We start from the raw sequence: 18,559 nt of genomic DNA, 5'->3' as shown, positions 1-18,559 counted from the left end.
TATTACAATTGTTGTTATTAGCTATCGCCATCACTGTCATTAACATGATATTTTTGTAGATCGAATAAGACGGAATCAACGTTTCAATGTGTTCTGTTCATAGTCTGTTATTTACGTCATAACATTTTCCTCAAAGTAAACAAGGAATGACAACGTATAAACCGTAACTGAATGTTTCTTTCGAAGACAGTAATTCTGCAAATCTAACATATCATTTGCTTTTTATCAAAGCAGTTGTTTACAAGTTGCTATCGTCGGAGATACAAAAATATTGCATTTATGGACGAGGCAAACAAGGGTATACTTGTATTGACAACAAAACATGTTGTTTTTCAAATGTTTCTGTAAAAATAATGTAAAAAATAGAAACTGAAAAATTGTTTGAGTTTTGAAATATTATTTAAAGAGATTATTTATCTCTAAACACTTTTGAGTTCAGTTTAAAATAGTGTTCTTTGGAACATTTAATTCTTTTTACATATTTGCGGAGTTTTATTAGAATGTTTAGCGTTGCCAATGGTATACATACTGACTGCGCATTTGAATGTAATTTGTTATATAATCCATATTAATTTCCGACTATAATACCATAAGATGTCGCAAAATGACAAGGCATAATGCGTATATCTAAAGGTCAGTGCCTTGTAAATAGTTTTATGCAATGTCCGGTTGGATAGCATAACTGTCATACATCAATGTACCGTAACTTGGACTTGTGATATAAACAACAAACAGGAAAAGACCAGGAAATTATGTTATTTTTCCGAACGTGGTACTATGGAAAAAGAGTGAAAATCCCTTTTGGCATTGACTACATAAGACGCAGTTTTTCTTGTTTCCGACATAAAATCTCCCTTTATGTCAATCGTTAAGCACGTCTAAAGATTGTCGATTTGTTATTTATGCCAGGATGAGTAATGCTGTTTATTTCAGTTTTCTGTCAATGCGACTTTTATTGTTCAGGAATTTTAGTCTGTTTATTTACATGCAACAATGCAACTATATCAATGCTTGTTTACCATTACAATACTCATCTACAGGTGAATTGATATGCAGAATAATGTTACATGTTTAATTGAGAATTTATTTACCGAAGAAAATATTTCAGTTAAATATGTGCCGACCAAACACGAAAGTACATTTTTACAAAGAAAAATAATCATAATTCTGTTTTAGATCTTTATCTTTTTGCTTTGTTCTTACATTTAGTTGATCACATTTTTGTATAGACAAATGAAGAGATGCAATGATACTTCATACTTACTCACGAATGAGTCAGCCCATATTTCAAAAACTTTGATTCACTGTGTTCTATAGTTATAAGGGTTTTGCCATGATAATAAAACCGTATAAAGTCACCTTATTATGATATACGCAGCAGTTTCTATCACAATAATTTACCTGATGTCAGTTTGATTTAAAATAATTTACTCAATAAATACATCTTTTTTAGACACAATGCTTTTTTTTTTGTTTTTACCAAACATCGCGGAGAACAAATGCCCCGCCTGGGAAACAAACTCATGACTCTGTGATGCGTAGATCAGAGCTCTCCCCATTGAGCTATGATTGCGGGATGTATCAATTTGAATGCTTTAACATGTCGATTTATACATGAAATCAAATCTACATGTATTTAGTTAAACTTAGCTAGGCCTACATTTTTAAAGAAAGCTACTTAAATCGAAATGAAAAATGAATTCGAAGAATGATCCATATTTTTTGAATTATGTACAAAATGATATCATATATAATACTATTGTCGAAAATACTTTTGAGCAACAAGATTTTTATAGTTCGAAAGCAGAAGATATTAATGATTCCCCAATAAGTTTTGACACGCCGGACATAGAAAGCCAAGTAAGTAAGACAATAATTAGCAAGGCAGCGGTAGCTTTAACCAATATCATGCTGGGTACGATTAATTCTGCCTTTGCGACCGGTGTAGATCAGGATTAGCCTGCGTATACGTGCGGTGTGATAACGATATGGACTTTTCGCCATTCAGTCAATATTGTTTTGGTAAGCACCCCTTTTAATGGTACTGTCCAAATTGAAAGATGGACAAGTATGTTACATTTGCAGGGTAAGGGTTAACTAAACAACCGAAACTATGTCTAAAAACTGAACGATATGTCAGGTATATTTTCTCAGCGGAGGAAAATGTATATAATTATAATAGCCGTTGACTTGTTTGTTTTGGATTTAACGCCTGTTTTTCTACAGTGTTTCAGTTATGTCAGGGCGGTCAGTTAACCTGTTTTCCGCAAGTTCATCCAGTTAGTACTGTAATTTTCAGGGAAACGAAACGAATATTCCCCTGGCGGTAATCATTTATTGCTGCCATATCGTACACATAATGCGTTTTCTTATCCAGAGCGTGCAGCGGAAGTATGGACAATGTCATTAACAAGACACATAGATATTTCTTCTCCCTCATTGAATTATAAGATCCAAGTAATCTGAAAGATAAATGCTGCCATTGAAAATTATTTCGTGGATACTTATTGGAATGAAAGACACACTTTAAAAGATGTAGATAAATTGATGAATCTAGGCCTAACGGTCTTGGGAACTAAGCTTTGCAACAGTTGCTCTCGCTTAGAGATTGATTAATGTCCATACACTCCAGGTTACGAGATTGAATTGATTTGATTCCCTTTGGAATCCGGACAAATTAGAATGTCTGAACCAGACACATTAGCACTCCAGTAGAAAATGTTTGCACCTGGTGATACCAAATAATTAAAGATAAGTGTTCCTTCACAACGGATGAGGAACACTATAAGACGAAGAATATATAGTAAACAAAATTATCTATTATTATAGAGCGACAATGCAATGCCTGAAAATGTGCATTGTTACCCAGATACAACAGTAAAATTGGTGTTAATCTATTGTGAATATAGAGACAAACTTTGAGCGATGAAATCATATTAGTATTCATTGATGGGCACCAGATGTTACAATTTCCCAACCGTTCACGCATGTGGTTATTTAAATTATGTGCGGGTTGTAAAAAGAATCGATAGTTTTTCATTATAACCGTTAGGTAACTTCCTTTAGAAGAAGTGCAAAGTCAACACAATAATTTAGTGTCTTTGAAGAACAGCACCACGTATGGTTAACTTAAGAAAATAAGGAACAAAAGTTTGAAAGGGACAGCCTTATTCAAAAGTTTGTAAATATGACAATGAAGGAAAAAAATAGTAGCATCTGACTTTAATGCATGTATAATTGTTATACTTCTCTTACTACAATGTAGATTTTTTATCAATTGTCTACCTCACTTAATGAGTTTTGAACTTGTACATAATTCAAGTACTCTTTCAGAAAGAAAAATATCGAATGGATTACTTTGCTGTAGATAATACCAACAACTTTTATAAGTTGACAAATTATTCGTACTAACATGAAAATCCTCTTGACCTCCTGTGTCAATTTCTAAATTATTCAAATACTTTAACATATGAAAAAAACTTCCGTAATTCCAACTTAAACTTAAAACAAAATGTAACAGCATTTTCATAGTGTTTTATTTTTGCTCAGCTATTATAATGCCAAGTGAAAACATCTTAGGATGTCTCTTAATTATAGTCAGGTACTTGTAACATGTGCCATTGTTGTGTCTGCTTAAGCGGGAGTTCTACTACCGTAGGTTAAGAGGCATAGGGAAACCGAGCCTGCAATAATTTTTTCCTTTTTTTCTCGTAGATAAATACGTATGTAAGAATGCATCGTTTAGTAAGAATATCTTTTCCTGTTATGTGTAGCTTTTTTTAACAATTAAACCATACAAAGTGTTTGCTGAGGATTGGATATACAATCCATGCAGAAATAAACGATTTAATTGAGGTCATTCTCTTAAAATTACTATAGATGAAACAAGATTATGCATTAGTATAATTTTGATGCTAGTGTACTAATATCATAATAATAGTGTTATTTTGAAAATTTCTCAAATTATGTAATTTAAGGTTTTTACAGAAAGGAATTTATGCATAAACTTATATTGTTAGATGTACATAGAACTGAGATGGGTCTGTACCTTTTAAACATCTTCAACTGTGTCTATGAATGATCTTGGATGTGTATATGTAAATGTTGTATTATCATAATTCTATAGGCTATAAATAGCATTGCATTTTGCCACGGTACAAAGTTAAAAGAGCATAATGTGTATTCTTGCATAGGCGTAAGTGCATACATAAATGTCTATCATTTCTTAAAGATAATTTCTATTACGATTATTTGATCGCAGTACTTCATATTACACAGTGTATTACTCAATCAAAGTACGTCGAAACAGATCGATGTATTAACGACACAACTTGTCTCCTATGTCTTTGAGATACACACATAATATATCCTGAAATATAGCTCTAATAGTTAAATTGCTTAACTTAAATGCGTGAAATGAACGAAAATAGTTCCTGTCAACAGGGATTCAATTACAAATATGAAATGTCTCCGGTTACTTTCTTGCTAACATTAAGTTAATTACTACTCTTATGAGGAACATTGATTTACTGATAAACTAAAAGGTTGGATTTACGAATGTATGAATTACAAAACAGTTAAAGTCGTCTTTACATTAATCTTGTTAAACTCAAATATTTCTTTTTCAAGCAAAATATAAATCTAAAAGTCTAAAATACAAAACAACAGGTTGAACGCAGTTTATCTTTTATTTTTCATACGACAAAGTGTTCTCTGATTAACTATAAAAGATAATAAAGTATAAGGGTATTTTTCCCGAAAGAATAATGTAAAGGTGTTCGCTAGAATTCGGGTTTACTGTTCCAAGGTTTTGCCAATACTATCGTTTTCAAGGGCAGATAACTCTGTCCTTCAATATTCAAAGCTCCAGGAAATTCTGTTATTGGGAAAATTTCGCCCATCACATACATGGAATTTTGGCGTACACCTTTAATAGCTTATAAGATTTACTGAAATAAATGGTGAACAAAATAAATTCAGGGCAACTTTTTAGGAGGTCATGCAGTTCTTTAAGAACAGTTTTCATTTAAAAGTGTATGAGTTAAAGTATTTAATTGTAAGAATTAATTTGTGTAACGCATTTTAAAGCATCAAAGTAATCCTGCAACCCTGTGCTTCAGCAAGGGAGTAAAACGTTTACATGCTTATAAAGAAACAGAATTAATTATGATAATCTATAGAATAGTGAAAATCAAGAATAAAATGGAAACTTTATATTGCATCCGAAAATTAAACAGTATGCCATTATTTGAATACAACTTGACTTGATAGAAATTATTCTTTAAAAATAGATAAATAAAATAATAAAAAAACACAAAAAACAAAACAAAAAAAAAATAATGAAAATTCTGGTTACACAAAGTTATAGAAAACGACAATTTGTAATTTTACATAGAAAAAGATATTAAAGTAAATGGGTGAACATATGCATCATTATAGGTAGATTTCTTAAAGCAAAATATATTTACATAATTCAATGATTCAAAAGTATAAAAACACTTTTCAGTAATTATTTAAAAAGCACACATTTTCTACTCGTTACGTTCAGAATATTCACTGTATCAGACACTATAATTACATCTTGTAGTTAGTATAATATGACGCGCGCAGTCCAGTTGCATAGATACAGGTGATTCGAACAAATACTTCTTTCAGGTTTGGGGTAATGATCGTTGAATCAGGTACGGATACATCATACTCCATACTAGTGATGTAATTCATATCGAGTACATCGGCGTAGCCTTTTCGTGTACCTATCATAAGACTGTACGACAACGGCATACCTTCGACACTTTGGAAAACGTCGGCCCAGCTAACGTTCAAAGAATTGCCACGTCTTTTAATCTTGGCTGTGCGTCCTGGTTTAAGAAACGTAACAACATATATAACTTAGAAATAAGAGTAACAATTTTCGGAATATTCAATGTCATACAACTTCATTCCACTCAAATTTGCCTTTAAAGATAAACATTCACTGTGTACAGTATTGCTTTATTTTTTGAATAGTACTTTATAGTATTAACATTATCTATAATAAAATAAAGAATGCTCTTCTGAGGTATAAGAGTCCTCCTTTGTTTAGTGGTTAAGGTCGTTGACTTCAGATCTCTTGCCCTTCAGCCGATGTTGATTTAAACCCTGATTATTTTTTACCAGGAAACCACCCATCTGGCTTGTACAATGTCTTTAATTCTACATAGGTCTCCGCCCATGTTTGTAAATATTCTCAGAGGTTTATCTGGCGTATTTCTCTACCATTAAAAGCTGATAAGTCGCGAAATGACATACTTATGTTTCGAACTAATTGATTTTGTGAAAGTAAATGAATAACTTGCAACTGAACCAGTGCTGTAAGTTGTTTGTATAATTTTTGTGATAGGTAAACTACAAACATTACCAGAGACTATTTGTCTCTATATTGTTCATGAGTAACAATTAATAACCTGAAACTTGCATAAGATAGGTATTTTTAACTCCTAAGAAATGGAAGAACATAAACACTGCACCTGTGAAATAAATCTGCATTTACAAAGGGTCTATATGCTAAAATGATTTACACAGTACCTGTAAATCTTGGAGCATATCTGGCGACCACAATTGAAGCATTAATAGCCTCACTTTTAAATGAGCCCTTATTAATAGCTCTAACTTCTGCAGTGATTTCACCACTCTCAACATTAACATCAGCTACTTGTATGACGTCCCTGTCAGTTTCAGTCCAGTTAATAGATAAGGAAGGTCCAGTTTTAGAAAGACGGTATTCGTAATGATCAATGCCAGAAAGATCTTGAAATCCATGCCATTTCAATGACAGACATGTATGATTCGATTGTACAGGGAACTTTGATCCCACTTGAGAAACGTATTCCGAAGACTCTTCATTCTGCGGCACAAAATCCAATACTGCAGTATATGCGTTTGGTTTCTGTATTGAGGCTACAAGAGGATCCGTAGATATTTTTGTTGACAACTGAATGTTATTTATACATTTTAGATTAAGATGTAACCGTTGTCCATGAGACAGCTGAAGTTTGTTTGATTCACAGTGTGTCAGCAACTGTGAGGTCCAGATTGACTGTATATCGAACAAACCTGGTTCATGACCTGAAATAAAAATATCGGCTGAAGTTAAAGACAAACTAAGAGATCTAGGGGTGACCTGCTTTTACATGGTTTTTTCTCCATATGTCTGAAGGATGCACATTATGTGTAGCATACCAAAATACCAATCTGAATGCGAAAGATAATACTATATCAAGGTACTACATGTACTTTATTGACAATATATGCATCATAATTCTTTTAACATAACTATGTAAAGGTCGATTGCTATCACCAAACGGTTTCACTTCGCTTATCTCTTTACCTTAAAAAAAGCCAGCATTTAATGTGCAGTGTGGGAGGCCCATAAACAAACAAAATGTATCACAGAATTCCCTCAATTGCACATAAGAATAAATAACAGACAGTCAAATCAATCCCTTTTTGGTATATGTTTTCTTTCCTAATGAATTGATAGTGATTTAAGTCAACAATGGGTCATTCATTAAATAATTCAAGAATGGGTTATTCATTAAATAACTGTAAAAGATTGTTATAGAACAGCCTTCAAGGAAATAGACTGCCAATATTTATGCAATTTCATCCATAAATAAAGGAATTGAAACTGATCAGTTGTGAATTTCTGTTACGAGAAAACGAAAAAAAAAAACCGAAAAAAAAAAATGAATAATGAGAACTAATTCTTTAAGCCCAGGCTTCATAGCATGAACTTCCCTTATTTTTTCCAACGAATCAGACTACTACATTGTTTCATTTCATGTATTAATAAGTCCACAATTTGAAATATATCAATAATTATTTACAAAAAAATTAACCTCACCACAAAGACAACAAGTCAAAATCATTTATATTTATCCTTTAAACATCAAGGCAATCTATCTCCCATTAACGCTCCTTCTATAGCCTTAGATGACAACATTAAAATTACTGAAATTCAGGAAAGCATATGCTAAGCTGAGGGTCTTGAAATAAAGCGACTTAATCTACAGTCTATTTGTTATTTTCAGAACGGTGTTGTAAACATATGTCAAATATTTACTGTTAAGTCTGGATATTCATCAAAGAAGAGGTTTCACATTAATAAATTTTGGACATTTAAATAATTATTCATTTTTTAGGAAAGTGTGGTAACATGAAATAAAAACAATGAGGGTCCAAAAAAATGTCAATTGAAAATAGAGTATACTTTAACTATTAGGTTATAAGATCGTTAAAACAATAACGATTTTGTCAATTAAATTGAAAACGAGAATAAATTTTAATTTATCCTTATCTATGAAAACAAATTCTATTAAAAGGTTACATCTAGTAAATTGCTACCTTAACTGTGAGATGTAAAGGGTTCTGTTGTCGGTCGGGACTGAAGATTTGTTCAGGATTTTACCGCAGAGTCCAACATAAACAACTCAAATATAGAAATGGACAATTTAGAAAACCGACTTCTAACCTATTTGACTGTCAGGTGAGAACAACCCATACGCCGTGCAATATCACGACATGAAAGTTCGGCGTCAATCATGCCAATGACCTGATGGCGTTGATCGTGCCTTAAACGTGACATTCTTAACAAAGATATTCTGGGTTTTAACGTATTCCGGTTAGTCTGTCGTGTAACTTTCAAGTGCGATGAATCATTTGCGACAGAATTTTCGTACATGTCGACATTACTCGAAAAAGTCAAAATGTAGTCGTGTTATGTTTTATACACAGTTCAATGCGCTGTTAAAATAAAAGGGCCATTAGGGTGGTAACCTTTCAGTGTATATACTTACCTACAGAACAATAACATTGTTTGATTCCGCTTTCTTCGTCAACAACATCCCAAGTTGCTTGAACAATTGTCTGTATTTCAAGGACTCCAGACAAATTAACTTGTACATTTTGAATATGGCCGACAAGATGGTTAAAGACAGGAGAAGTGTGGTCTACAATGATGGATCTTGAGTGAAACACCGATCTAAGTCCTGCCTTGTTTTCTGCTATGGCCGTGACAAATACTTGGGTACCATGAGGGACGTGGGTATAAATCATATGGATGTTATGTTTGTGGTAGAATGTTGACAGCGGTTTGATCTGAAAACCATCGACCGTTGTTCCAGCACCTAACTCAATCTGTAAAATGTGTAATTAAAGTCACTATTATTATCATTATTATAGCAGATTTATATAGCGCCCTTTTCACGATGAACGCGCTCAAAAGCGCTCCACATATAGCAAATACAGCCACATAGGTCGGGAAATTCATCATTAACTAGTACAGACACAGAGAGATCTGGCAGGAGGGACAGGGTGAGAAAAAGACACGCGAATAGATGTACAGACATGAATTTCAGATATAAGATTATTAGGCTAACTTGGCCTAGCTCTTAGCAAATAGATAGTCTCGTTCGTTAACGTGCCCGGTGTATAGCTCCAATACACGCAATGACGTCTTTTCTGGGAAGAACCAGCACAGGCCTCTTATTTTGGTGGGAGACAACGAAGAACATCTAAGGAATTTCCAGTGCCTGGACCGAGATTAGAATCCCGGACCTTTGGATTTACAGTCAAACGTGTTACCACTAGACCACCGGTAATAAAGCTCCATACTCAAGATATACAGATTTGGGTCAGACCACTGATTTATTCCCATTATTTTAAAACATTGTGCTAAACTAATATTAAATATACGAAATAATACATAATTCACAGAAAGAGCGATTCATTTTATTGAAGTCTTACCAAATATACAGGGAGATAATATTTGCGTTACTGAAGCACATACCTTTCTCAGTGAGCTGTCTTCATCCGTTACAAGCACCTGTACTGCTATCTTGGAACGAGAGATTTGTGTCAGTTGTATGGCTTCGTTGCTGTCTTCGATAACTTGACTGCATTCAAACAAGTTCAAGCTCACCGTCTTATTTCCTTGATCATCATTTTCTAATTTTAACGATATGTTCTGAAGTCCAGCAAATGAAGCGAAGAAGCTATGTTTGAAATGGTAAACCCGATTGTGATCTTCTACAGCAGGGAGATAAATTTGAAATCGGCCTATATGAATTTTAAGTTTCGGTCTATTGTCATCAACAGAAACCAAATTAACAATTACTTTGTACAACTTTTTCAAAGAAAATGTATGCTGTATATTAATTAATGTTTCGTCATTTCCATTTGTAGTTTTTGAGATTTGTCCGATATCTGTATACTTCTCACATCTGTATCCAACAGGCGCAGTGGTATCAATAAATACACCTTTTGACACAGCTAGTGCACTTACATGTCCAACTTTATCAACTGCTTTAACTAGCCCGTAATAGGTTTTCCCGTGCTCTAATGCTAGATTTTGGAACAAATAACTTGTTTGGAGGCCAGTATTTATGGTGTTCATACTTTCGTTTTCGTACGGCATATCAGAAATAGCGGCATGATAATTTTGTATACCAGAAAATGCATCTTGAAATCCGTGCCATGATATACCGATTGATGAGACAGACGACTGATATGCGGTGTTTCTATGTTTCAATGAGTTAAAAACGACGCCGGTAGCAGGTATATCCATGTCAATAACGAAACCATCTGATAAAGCAGATGAATGCAAGCCAACGTTATTGTATGCCGTAACAGAGAAAAAATACTTTGTACCATGCGACAATGAAATGTTTGTTAAAGTAATACTGGTATTCAATCCAACGTTTATTCGTCTTAGTGAATCATCTCCTGAAAATAATAAATAATTTTTAAGAGTGACTTCAACTGCTGGCATCAGTCTCAACTTCATGTTTCATTATTTATGTTTGGTTTTTTCATATGCATCTGCTTATTATAAATAGTATTCCTGCTTTGACAAAATAACAATCAAGGACTTTAAAACACTTCATCCATACATGACAATTATATCATTATTGCATCTTGTATGCAAGTATTTGATAGTCCATTATTACATTAATAAAATATCTCATTCAGTATAGTTGTTTATTATCTGACACACGAAGCGTGACCTTTATCTCATATTTAAAATCGTACAATTTTTTTCAGCATGCGTTTGCAAAATCAAATGTTATCACATGCTTAGGTCGACTTCAACCTCGTGAAGAACCACATTTTCGAAATGAAAACGCTATAAAGTGAGAAGATCAAATGTTACCCAGTTATCCGTTATGAGATTCATACTGATTATTCTGGACAGAATGTCCTTGTGGGTTTACGTTTGACACTAACATGTAAACGTAAATTTCGCCGATGCCATTTACAGTGGCATTTTGCAACGTAAAGATATAGTTAACCATTCATCATTGGATATGCTATTCAATTCATTTCATTTTAACGAAATAAAAAGTCATTTGATATTTAATTTAAAGGCACGAATGTCATATTTTTTGTTTTGTTTTACACACTTGTAAAACGTGAAACCGAAGAACATATAACGGCCGGAATGTGTAAGAGGTTTCGGGGTTTTACAAGTGTGTAAAACAAATAAAAATATGACATTGATTACTTTTGTTTCTTTTTCATAGTCATTGCTTTATTCTTACAAGAAATTAATGTAGATCTACACATTATATCAAATCTCTATACTGGCAGTATAGATAAAAAATAAATGAAAAACGTAGTCCAACATCTGAAACAGGACAAAAGTTATCCGAATAATTTTGTTTTACACACTTTTGTTAGCCAATCGAATTAAAGGAAATGGTCCTAAAAAGAAACAAACCATCCTGACCACCATACAACTGTATATCTACACCGATTACGAGTTGTTGGAGCAGAAATCCTGCATTATAAACTATAAAAAAATTAGCTCCTTAATATCCCCTTCTTTACATGCATAGTTCATGAAACATACATTATGAAAATACTGTAAGAACATTTTTTCTTTAAATATTCATACCAGACGTTTAAAGTCATTGAGCGCATCCTTTATCAATGTAATTGAAATGAATTCTTCAGAAGCAAAGAAAACATATATGATTAAAACATGTTTATTGTTCAATGTAGTGAAATGATATTGAGCTAGTAAATAACCAATGTGCAATATCATAAATTTTAACATTTTTCTGTAAGAAAATCCCTAAAGTAAGAAAGTAAGATTATAAAGGAAATTATGTAGAACATAATTATCTGTCTAGTGGCCAGTCTACCTTGAAGGCAAATAATCAAATTGAAAGCATTGTTTGATTTTTTTTGTACGAGTGTGGCATGAAGAGGTAATGAAATATGCAACACTACACTTAATCTATTCTAAGAAAAAATTAATGAAACATGATGTATTCTGTTTGTAATTAAAGATCCTCACCAAAAGGGTATGTTCCTAAGGATATCATGTAATATATAATATGCCCTTGATGTTCAAAGAAGACGTCAGACCAGCATGCAGTAATGGTATCCATCCAATCTATAACATCAAAATCTACATTACATAATTCATTGGAGTCTATTACAGTTCGCCCTCGTCCTATCGATGGCGCCGTTTGGTCAACTTTGATTGGAGCTGACCGATAAATGGCAAAGGTATTCCTTGAAAACCAAGCTCTGACATAGATTACGTAGGTTTCCCGTGCAATAAGAGTTCTGTTTTCAGGTAAGCAATGCACAATTTGCTTTTGCAAACCAACATCATTCCACGGTATTTTATTTTTCAAATCAAACACCCCTTCTCCGACAGGCTGGTCTTGTAAACCCATACTCCATTCGAAACGTTTAATGGTTTTATTGCTCATCCCCTCGTTTACTCTCCAACTTCCAGTTAAACATGCAGAGGAAGCGGTAATATTAAGAGACTTTTCATTCATTCCATTAAACACTTCAACGTCAGGTATTGCTTGACCCATCAAAGTCTCATTTAATTCTTTGCAACGAACGGCAGCTGATTCTTCTTCCACACACGGTCTCCCAATTACAGCACAAGTGCAATCTTTATTGCAGTACTGGATATCACATGAATGTTTTTCAAGTTCAAGTGGTCCTTTCAGCTTAGCATTATCTAGTGAGCTTGATGAGGATAAAACCGTAACCGAAACGCGTGCTAATGAACTGTTTAAACCAACAGAGTTTTCTGCCCATATCGTCAAAAACAGCGTATCGTCTCCTTTTAATCTTTCATGTAGAAGAAAGGAATATGTGCGATCAATTTCAGAACCATCAGCGTTAACTGTAGAGACGCCTTTGGTTAGTTCGTTACCACTATATGTTTTACTGACTGTTATATAATACCGTTTGATATCAGATTCCTGGTCGTGGAATCCATACCATGTAAGTGTTATATTTGATTTCAATTCTCCAAACGAGGAATTCAGATTTTCCCATACCATTGGTGGTTTAAAACCACCGAGATGTGGTGGAGTTGAATCAATAAGGATGTCATCACTTCTTTCGGAAGAACAAAGACCTGCTAGATTGCAGCTTGTAACGGTAACAAAATACTTATCTCCGTTATGAAGCCATGATTTGCCGTCTAGATGTATGGTAAGTTCATTTTCTGATCCAAGACGTACATGCTCAACTGGGGTGTGTCCTTCGTGATGTGTCATAAGTGTGACAGCATGATGTGTTATTGGACTTTCGTCATCATTAAATTTCCAGTATACTTTAATAACTGATTTTTCCCACTGTCCTTTCTTTCCAGGGATATTGTTGTTTTCAAGCAAAAATCTTGGTTTGATTGACATTAAAGGTGGTGTTGCATCGACATAAAAGCTATCGGATATCTGCGTGACATTCAAACGAACTCTGTTGTAAGCTGTGACCATCGCATACAAAGTAGTTTTAGGAGGAAGACTAAGTCCTGTTTTGATGACATTAGACTGTAACAAACAGTTCATGTTTGGTAAAATATCGCAGCTTCCGGGTTTGGTTCCAATGCACATATCATAGTGATCTATGCCAGACTGTGGATCATCAAAACCTGCCCATTTGACATGTACAGAAGACCTGTGGTATGTTAAATATTGATATGAATAATTAATTTAACTGAATATTGATTTTTGAATTAATACTTGTGGATTTCAAATGTCAAAATTAAAGAAGTGAAAATGAAACGTTCTGGTTTTGAAATGCAGTTTAAATTTTATTGGATTCAATGAAACACATACGTATGTGATTGAAATTTGCGATGAAACTCATCTGATCCAATCTGCACAAGTCCTTGTATTGGCGGTGAATTGTCAATTACAATGCCATCCGATACACGGGTAACACAGAGACCGGCACTATTACATGCTTCGACTGTTGTATAGTACTTCTGTCCAATAATGAATTCTGTATGCCAAGCGATATCTAAAAGCAAATTTACATATAAATATTATAGACAAAATCTATGAATTTTAGAAGTGGAGCTGCAGCGCTAGTGGAAAAGTCAGCTATAAAATTTAATAAAATACCAATAAATTTCCAATTCTCAATAAACATAAAAATTTCGATACACTGATTCATTTTGCAAGCACACACTAAAGCGGAACACGTTCTTTAATGCCGTTGTAACTTCAAATGATATATTTAGTAAACAAAAAGAAACTGCTTTTTATTTTCAATTAAAAAAAATCAAATGTTTCAAAAACCTTAAAATAATTTACAATACTTTGCAGACCCGGTGATGTAGAAGTCCTACCTCTTAAACGTTAAGTTTAACATTCGTTGATCTATGAATTGATTATAATAAGAGCAATAATTTGCATTTTTGACATCATTTTTTAATTCAGGCCGTACACGTTTTATCTTACCATCGACTAAGCCAACATCAACTAAAGGTTCAACATCATCTAAATAGGCCTTTGTTCCGAGCCCAGCTCGATAATACGCCAATCCACTGTGAGAGTCATCAAAACCCTTCCAGTATACACTGACATGACTCAGATCTGTTTGATAATCGTCATCTTTCTGTGGTAGTGATATGGCAGTAATCGATAAATTACTTAATCATACTTTTTCAATATGGAATATAAAGTTAATACTTTATGGTATAACAGGTGCAAGTTTATTAAAACTCAAAATGCAGTTACAGTTTTGGTACTTTTTCTTAAATTAATCTGTTGAATGAACCGGAAATTATAAGAACAGATAAGTGCCATTTTTTTTCTAAAAGGTGAAAACCAACAAACCTCATTTTTCCAATATCCTTCTAAGACATGACCACCGATTGGAGGAGTCTTGTCAGCAATGCATTTCAATGTTGCAAGTTCCGACGCTAACCCAGCTCTGTTCACAGCCTAAATTTCGTTCAAATGTATACATATTAATGTGCATAAATATTCGATATTCTGTGTTTACGTTCTCAATCTATAAGATCAATTACGTTGATTATTATTACTTACCTGTTTATCTTTTTACTGTTGTGCGTACCATAAACAGTTATAGAGCAAAAGTGTATTTGCCACTGAACGCTTCAAGGCGACACACTACTTTGCTACTTTGTATGTTTGTTTTGTAGTTTCTATCTAACTGTTCTGAAGCAATTTATCAATAACTTATTTGAATAAAATTCCAACAAATGCCACAATAAATCGTTTAAGTGCATTTGTAAGGTGACACTGGTCTTCTTACGTCATCAGGGGTGAGAGGCGTAATGTGTGTGTGCAAGAGTAAGTATAATTTATTAAGTATGTACAGGGTCTTGTAATTGCGTTTTGTACAAATAATGTAAGATAAAATGGAATCTTTCGTTCAAGATTAAACACCAAATTATATGCTAAAATAACCGTTTTTTTTTAAAGGAGAGCATATATAATATTGCTACAAAGTAGCTAAACTGTGATTGTTGTCTTCTGATAGACCAAAAATTGTCCATGGTATTTATGTGATAGCATGAAATATGTAAATGTTTCATACCGTTACTTGTCTCTTACCATTGCAACTATGTAGTAAATGTGTCCGTCTGATATGCTTATACTACTCAGATCTAGATCAATTAAGGCATCATGGTAAACAGCTTTTGGCAGAATGTCCATAAGGAAAGGTTTAGATCCTAGCCCAAGTTCGAAATGATCTATACCGCTTTCCTCATCCTTAAATCCCGATAAATGTACCGCTATCTCGTCCTTGTTTATGTACACAATATTTCCGTGATACAAATCATAAATGCCAGTTTGTATTTCGCCAAGAACAGGCGGTGAAGTGTCAATAATATATTCGTGTGACACTGACGTTGCAGAGTTGCCAGCGTGGTCAGTCGCTGAAAAAAGAATAGACTCAACGTTTTGAATTTTATTTTTGTTTAATCTGTAAAATGTTTTGAAAGCATAACATCAATAATGTTTGCATAACTAACTAGCTCAAAATGCACTTATAACAAGAAGACTTTTAGATAAAAGCACACATATGATTGATCAGTATAGTTTTAATTTGGGGACCAGGGAAAGGGGGTGAAGGTCTCAAGCTCACTTCTTTGTATAGCACCTTGCTAACCGTAATATCTTTATTTTCTATTACAAACTTCATGCTTTACGAGCAGACATTTGGTATTAATTACTGGTATAACCAAAATAAAAAAAAAAAATAGCGGAAAACCACAGGAAACCCAAGGCTACAAAAATGTATTGAGCCTGTTCATGGACAGTAGTGGAACTTCATGCAACCGCATACGCTCTCTAGTCCCTGGTAAGCAGAACATTTGTATACGTTAAAAGAGCAAAATACAATATCCGCAGATTTATTCAGCGGTGGGTGTACATCGTACCTTGAAAAATACACCGAGTTCAAATAAAATATCAGGGGTGATTAAATAACGATAAGCGTATGTAGTAGAATCACACTAGCCAAAATGGTCAGACTGAAAAATCAAACTGTGTTACAATGTATACTCGTCGTGCACAACGATCTATAGAGGCTCTGGTGGAATATACGGGGAGACTTTCCACCACACGACAAAATAACACTGCTGTGATAACAAAACAGGCAACTTGGGAAATTCATGAGAATACCAAGAACCTTTTGACAGTAACGGTTATTCAATAGCTGTTGACAAAACAGTAATTTAGACTTAAAGATTAGACACACTGGATAATTAAAAAAATAAAAAAGTATCTGTCAGTATCAAAGTAATGAAAAAGGTCCTACTAGATAAATATTTCACAGTAATTACAAAATGATACAAGAGCTGTCCGTAAGACAGCGCGCTCCACTATTCGGGGACTTGAAAGTAAAATGAATATATGTCTGAATAAGAGACCTCTACTTTAAAAGGAAGATAAACCAAGGGGCATAATTCCATCAAATACACAAATCTGAGTTATTAGGATTGCTACAACACATGCAGATGATGATGGTAAAGCTATATTTTGAGTTTCAAGTGATTATCTTATATAGTACCAAATTTATGTCCAGAAAACAAAGTTTGTAAAAAAGTTTAAGTATAAAAGGGGCATAAATTGGTCAAAAATGTAAATCAGAGTTATGGGGATTGTTACCACACATGCAGATGATAATGATAAAGATACATTTTAAGTTTCAAGTCTTTATCTTATATTGCATTAAAGTAGTATCCAGAAAGGGAAGATTGCAAAAAAGTTTAAGAACAAAAGGGGCATAATTCTGTCAAAAACACAATTAGAGTCATGGGGTACGTAGCCACACATGCAGATGATTATAAACAAATACTTTTAATTTCAAGTCATTATCTTTTAAAGTAACAAAGATATGTCTATAAACGAAGCTTTCGAAAAAAAACAACATGAAAATAATTGTAAGTATAACTCCTTGGTGACCTTGACCTTTGGTATAATGGGCTTTACACATACTTCGTTTGTATGCTGGACAATGTTTATGTGAACTTACAGTATGATATAAGCAAAAGTAACAAAGATATGACAGAAAAAGAAATGGTGCCGAAAACTTTAACCTTAAAAATAACCTAAGTATAAGACCTTGGCGACCTTGACTTTGGGTATAATGGGCCCAGCCCCTGTACATACTTTGTTTGTATACTGGACAATGTTTATGTAAAGTTACAGTAAGATATAAGCAATAGTAACAAAAAATATGACAGAAAAACAAAGGTTGCCGAAAAACTTTTACCTTAAAAAAATCTAAGTATAACACCTTGGTGACCTTGACCTTGGGTATAATTGGCTCAGCCCCTACACATATATTGTTTGTATACTGGACAATTTTTGTGTGAAGTTATAATAAGATATAAGCAATAGTAACAATGATATGACAGAAAAACAAAGGTTGCCGAAAAACTTTAACCAAGAAGGGTCAAGCCGACGCCGACGCCGGGGCGAGTAGTATAGCCCCCCCCCCCCCCCGTATTCTCCGAATAGTGGAGCTAAAAATGGTTTAGTTATAAAAATGCAATCATTGTTTCTTGTATAACATTTCAGGGTTAAAGCAGAAATTGTGTTTTATCTATGACTGTCGAATTTAATACTGTTTCTATTTTTACTGATACGTGTAGCATATAAGAATAAAATAGTTTGGCACATGAAAAACTACATGAATTTACCCTACAGACATATGGTCTTTCTTTGTTTGATATCTAGGAGCTCTTGGAGACGACAAACTACTTCATTCAATACAGTAATAT

At 33.7% G+C, this 18,559-nt stretch overlaps 1 protein-coding gene across 3 annotated transcripts; it reads right to left on the bottom strand.

Annotated features, from left to right (window-relative positions):
* Nucleotides 1–4,764: 4,764 nt before the first annotated feature.
* Nucleotides 4,765–18,187, bottom strand: LOC128549491 (uncharacterized). Of its 3 annotated transcripts, XM_053526192.1 has the most exons (9): nt 15,882–18,187; nt 15,138–15,245; nt 14,760–14,916; nt 14,133–14,316; nt 12,338–13,971; nt 9,827–10,761; nt 8,835–9,174; nt 6,565–7,104; nt 4,765–5,858 (listed from the first exon to the last, which is right to left on the bottom strand). In XM_053526192.1, the coding sequence occupies exons 1-9, from the start codon at nt 15,981–15,983 to the stop codon at nt 5,575–5,577; spliced, it is 4,284 nt and encodes a 1,427-aa protein (XP_053382167.1). In that variant the 5' UTR covers nt 15,984–18,187; the 3' UTR covers nt 4,765–5,574. The 3 variants fall into 3 exon arrangements, with proteins under 3 accessions (XP_053382167.1, XP_053382169.1, XP_053382170.1); XM_053526194.1 differs by lacking the exons at nt 14,760–14,916; nt 15,138–15,245; nt 15,882–18,187 and having other exon boundaries at nt 12,338–13,945; nt 14,133–14,296; XM_053526195.1 differs by lacking the exons at nt 14,760–14,916; nt 15,138–15,245; nt 15,882–18,187 and having other exon boundaries at nt 12,338–13,844; nt 14,133–14,258.
* Nucleotides 18,188–18,559: the final 372 nt, after the last annotated feature.

This window comes from Mercenaria mercenaria, chromosome 16, assembly GCF_021730395.1.
Source record: "Mercenaria mercenaria strain notata chromosome 16, MADL_Memer_1, whole genome shotgun sequence".
In the NCBI taxonomy this organism is placed as follows: Eukaryota; Metazoa; Mollusca; class Bivalvia; order Venerida; family Veneridae; genus Mercenaria; species Mercenaria mercenaria.
The sequence above is the reverse complement of the archived record's forward strand: the minus strand, read 5'-3'. Positions and strand labels throughout refer to the sequence as shown.